The following is a 5,507-nucleotide window of genomic DNA, read 5'->3' on the forward strand; positions in this document are numbered from 1 at the left end:
AGTACAGCACGTATGACAGAGAACTGCTAGCACTTTACGTATCTATAAAACATTTTCGTTATCTGCTTGAAGGGCGTTATTTCGTAATCCGCACCGACCATTAGCCGTTGACGTTCGTTTTTCAGCAAAAAGTCAATAAGGTGTCTCCTCGCCAATCACGCCATCTGAGCTACACAGCAGAATTCACGACCGAGATCGTACATTTGTCAGGTGAAAAGAAAGATCCGGAGGCCGCAGATTTGTTGCGCGGTACGAAGGGCGGCAAGGTCCGCAAGGGCCAGTCTGGGAAATAATGTCCCGGACTCCGCCACTTTCGCAAAACTCTTGGAGCCAGCTTCATTGCCTCCAAATCAACCTCCACCGGGCTATAGCAGCTTCATATAGGCTCAGTACCTTGGTGGAACAACACTGTCTAGATTTTGTGGCCATCCAAGAACCATAGGCCACAAAGGGGCGCATAAACGATCTACAGACAAAAACGTTAAGTTAATGTATGATAGTAATGTTGATCTAATTACATTTCAAATTGGCGGGTGTTGGAGGAAAACTCCTCATCAGATCACCGATATATACGCTTTGATTTGAAAGGGGAAGTTGAAGACACTTTCGAAACAAAAAATGTTAGGAAGACCAACTGGTCTCTATAAAACTTCTATATAGAACAAAACATTAGTTGTTTTGGGAATAGGATTACTAATTGTCAGGAACTAAATCTTAAGGTTAACAAACTTGAAAATATTATTACAGGGGCTTTTGAAAACAGCTGGGAACTTGTCAAAAAGAAACGTTGTAGAAACGTCCCATGTTGGAATAGGGAACTGAACATTTTGCGCAAAAAAGCCCGACAGCTCCTTAATAGAGCCAAGTCCAGAGGGGACTGGGCATCTTTTAAGACTGCCTTAACGGGTTACAGTAAGGAATTGAAAAAATCAAAGAAGGAATCATTGAGGAGGTACTGCGAGCAGTTTGAAATACTTCCCACGGCTGCGAGACTCGAGAAATCTCTAAACAAAGACCACTCAAATAGCCTCTCTACACTAAAGAAGGCTGACGGAAGCTTTACGGAAAGTCTGTAAGAAACGGGACAGCTTTTGCTGGACACTCATTTTGTAGGCTGTGCCATGTATACTGAGAGTATGGAAACCATCGATGATAATCGTTTTTTGTTGATTGCACGAAAATTTTCACAGTTAATAAAACTAAATGGACCATTTCCACTTTTAGCGCGTTTAAAGCATCTGGTATCGACAATATTCAACCGTGTCTTCTTCAAAAAGACGTTGATGTATTAGCACCGATATTAACAAACGTATTTAGGATAAGTCTAAAACTAGGAGTAATACCTAAACATTGGACGAAGGATAGGGTAGCTTTCATACCGAAAGCAGGCAATAAGGCAGATCACACGCCAAAAGCTTTCCGGCTCATTAGCCTTACTTCTTTCTTGCTTAAAGTAATGGAGAAGATTCTAAATCAATACATCAGGGAAGTCTACATTAAAGCTTCACCTCTACATATTGAACAGTATGCTTACCAGTCGGGCAAATCGACCGAGACCACTATACATAGTCTAACGAGTAAAATCGAGAAGGCTTTAGACGGTAAGGAAATAGCTCTCTGTACGTCGGTTGACATTACAGGAGCTTTTGATAAAGCAACATTCAGCTCAATTGAGGAAGGAATGTTCAAGAAAGAAATACATAGACTAATCATAACATGGATTCTCAATATGCTGAAAAATAGGACGATAATCTTTGAAATGGGGACGAAGAGATTAACTGTCAAGTCAACCAAAGTAAGCCCTCAAGGAGGCGTTCTATCGCCGCTTCTATGGCTATTGGTCATTGACGAACTCTTACAGTCTCTTGGTGACCTCGGATATGAAGTTCAGGCTGTACAGACTTTATGGTAAAACATGGGGTCTGCGACCAAAAATGATGGCTTGGTCATACAAGACCGTAACAGTACCAATGATCACCTATGCTTGCTTGGCATGGTGGCCAAAGGTAAATCACACGAAGGCTAAGATGACCCTCAATAAGACTCATCGAACAGTCTGTCTAAGCGTAACGGGAGCAATGAAAACGTGCCCCACAGAAGCCGTAGCAATGCTAATTGGACTCACTCCGTTACACATCACAGTTAAAAGGACTGCGACCAGTGCCGCACTAAGGCTTCCTTATCTAGGTAATCTTAAAGAGGGCAAAAAGATTTATTAATCCTGAACACATCAAAGTTGATGCTATCCTTGGCCTTAGCAGAAATTATATTAAAATCTACACTGAACTTCTTACAGGACACTGTAGACTTAATTACCACATAAAGATTATAGGTGCTGTAGAAAGTGACTCCTGTCGACTCTGTCATGAGGAGAAGGAAACATCAGAACATGTTTTATGTAACTGCCCAGCGGCGGCAAGACGTAGACTCGATTACCTTGGAAGCGGGATCCCAGTCCCAAATCAAATAGGTAAAATTAAGCCCACAGCAATTATAAGATTTATAAATAGTCTAAAATTGACATTTTGAAACCATGCAAGTATTCAGGCAAGATTCGCTACAATGTGATCTCTGAATTTTCTATGATTTTTTCTTGATGAACTGATCAAATTAGGGGAATACTAATCGCGCTTGATATATGAGACTGCAAAGGCCGCGTACGAAGTAGAGGCACCTGGATAGGAGTGTTGCTTCAGGCCAAAACCTAATAATCAATTAAATAATTGGGTTAATCTGGTCAATTAAGTATTGAACCAAGTTAGCAATGCCACATTTCCGAGGTTCTCTTACTCGAATTCATTCGAACTTAATTCAGAGCGACTGTCATCATCAAATTTTGTTTCGAATATAACATCAATACATTAAGTGGCTATAAGATTTTCCACTTGAATAATATAAAATATATTTAATTTTAAATATATTGAAAACGGAGTTTTAATTTTTCGTCATATCGTTGCTATACTTTAAGACAATGATGCCACCGTAAGCCAAAGATGGCTTACGAATCGAATGCATCAAATATATAAAAAATACAATATATTTGTTCTGAAAAATAATATATGTAAATATAATCTAATACATTTTTTGATCCAACATGTATCTAATTACATAATCATCGCTCTTCTGAATATTCCCAGAGAAGTTTCTTCCAAAAATGAGAATTCCCCTATTCAGAACTGCTAGGGAGACAGTTATTATGGGAACAACAAAAAATTTAAATTTGTTTGGTAACATTTACATTTTTAAATGTCAAAAAGTACAAAAATAAGAAGCAAATCAAACAAATGAAAAGAATTGTGCTTCATATGTTGATTTAAATTTAAAAATTTATTTTTTTTTTCTTATAAACAATAAAAGTAAAATATCTTATTTATTAATTGGAATTATTAATGTTTTAACTAAAGTTTGAGTTCTTCTATTTCGAAAAGTCGACAATTGTTTCTATAATTAGGATAAAAATGTCCTTCAATTAATGAACCGTAACAATAGTTTATGATGAGCGCAGATGTTGCAGGAAAAAATATTGCTTGAATACCTGCTCATAATTACAAAAGATTATTTTAACTTACTCAAGGTATCCTATTTATTGTAGAATGAGGGTTTCTTTCATTATTCTATTGTTTTAAATAACAATAGTTAACAATTTAATTTGTGGGGAAAACCAGTGTTCATAAAATAAATAAAAATAATAATAATAAATAAAAATACTAATAAATAAAAATACTAATAAATAAAAATAATAATAATAAATAAAAATAGTAATAAATAAAAATAATAATAATAAATAAAAATTTAAATATTTTAAATTTATTATAATAATAAATATTCGAAAAAATGATCAACCCATGTGCATAAAATAAATAAATAAAAACTTAATTATATTAAATTTATTATAATAATTTTAAAAAAATATATTTGAAAAAATGATTAACCCGTGTGGATAAAATAAAAATTGAAATATATTCACCCCTATTTTGAATCAAATGGGAGCAGGAGCGGGAGCTTTTCCTCTTTTCCCAGTTCCTCTATTCTGAATCTAATGCGAATGGGAGTTTTTTTTCCCTATTTTGCACCAAATTTTTCGCAAGTAAATTGTGTGGGAGATAAGTTAAAAAAATGTTGAATATAAAAAAGAGGTGAATATATTTAACATTTCGATCTTATATCAAAAATCTTAAAATTAAAGAACTTAAAGAATTTTACATATTTTAGAATTAGGTATTATACAAATAAATTGAATAAATTAAGCAAATATGAACTACTAAAATTAGTCGTCTAATGAAATGCTGTCATATTTCAGGTTGTTGCAAGCTACATCAGGCTGCAACACATCCAACTGTGGACTAAAGGACTCTGGAGAAGGTGACGCAGCATATCTGGTTGAATTTACATGTATAACTTCAGGTGAAACAGTAGCGGAATAGTTCGACATACTGCAATTCCCTGATGAAACTGTACGTATACGTGTCTGTTTCCGTTTAACTGTTTTGAATGTAGATTCATGCTTATTATATGGAGAAGTAGACAAAATTGTATCTATTGAAGGTTCATCTACTTCAGATTCTAATTCATATTTCGGTATAGTATTTGTAGAAACTGTAAAACTTCGGATATTGGGACCCACTGACGAAATTGTCCTTACACCTGGTTGTTGATGTTCAATTACTTTATAGGAATATTCATTTAAGTTACCTAGCGTCGCTTGGTAAAGAACTTCATTGATCATTTTGTTGGCATATATTTGCTGATTGCGCTCCAAATTCCTGTACTGAACTTCCCAGGAAGTACTTAAAGCATTTGCTTCATCTAGTTTTATTTCTTTAGAGCTTGGCAGATGCGAAATAGCTTCTGATATAATCTCATTTCTTTCTTCGTTTTTTTTTCGTAAATGCCCATTGGATTGTGTCTAAAATAATTAAATAAGGAATTCTAATTAGATATAATTATGTACAGTTATATAAAATTGAAAAATAACACTAAAATATAAATAAATAAAATATAACAATACATGGAAATATATATTTTTAGCTTATTTATTGTGTATGGGGAACCTGTTTGCTTACCTGCTTAGAACTGTCATTTAATGCGTAGTCAATCGGTGGAGCTTTTTCCGGAATAGCCCTTAAGAACTTCAAAGAATTGAAATACCAAACATTGGAAACATACAGGTCATCACCTGTGGCACCAGACTTTTCACTTGCCTTTACTTTTTTAATTTCTCTGCGGTAGCCGGATCGTAGAGTATTAATCGATTTTTTAACTTCCTGCGCATCAGCATCCGGTTGAACTTCTCTTAATTTTTTAACTAAAATTGCTAAGCATTCATCCTTTCGTTTCCTATTGTGGTACTCCTTATCATCGACTTTCCATAATGCGGGCAAACTTTGATATAAATTTATAAATTCCTTCCAAAATTTAGTATCTATAAATGTTGATAAAACTTTTTGTTGTGTCGATTTTTTCTAAAATAATGGAATAATAACTAATTTTAATTGAATTTAATTATT

At 34.4% G+C, this 5,507-nt stretch overlaps 1 protein-coding gene across 1 annotated transcript; it reads right to left on the minus strand.

Annotated features, from left to right (window-relative positions):
• Positions 1-4,212: 4,212 nt before the first annotated feature.
• LOC119664993 lies at positions 4,213-5,458 on the minus strand (the record flags this gene model as incomplete). Its single annotated transcript, XM_038074330.1, has 2 exons — positions 4,213-4,906; positions 5,064-5,458. Coding segments are annotated over 2 exons (1,034 nt in total), but the record flags the coding sequence as incomplete, so codon positions are not given.
• Positions 5,459-5,507: the final 49 nt, after the last annotated feature.

This window comes from Teleopsis dalmanni, unplaced genomic scaffold (assembly GCF_002237135.1).
Source record: "Teleopsis dalmanni isolate 2A unplaced genomic scaffold, ASM223713v2 unscaffolded_contig_3167, whole genome shotgun sequence".
In the NCBI taxonomy this organism is placed as follows: Eukaryota; Metazoa; Arthropoda; class Insecta; order Diptera; family Diopsidae; genus Teleopsis; species Teleopsis dalmanni.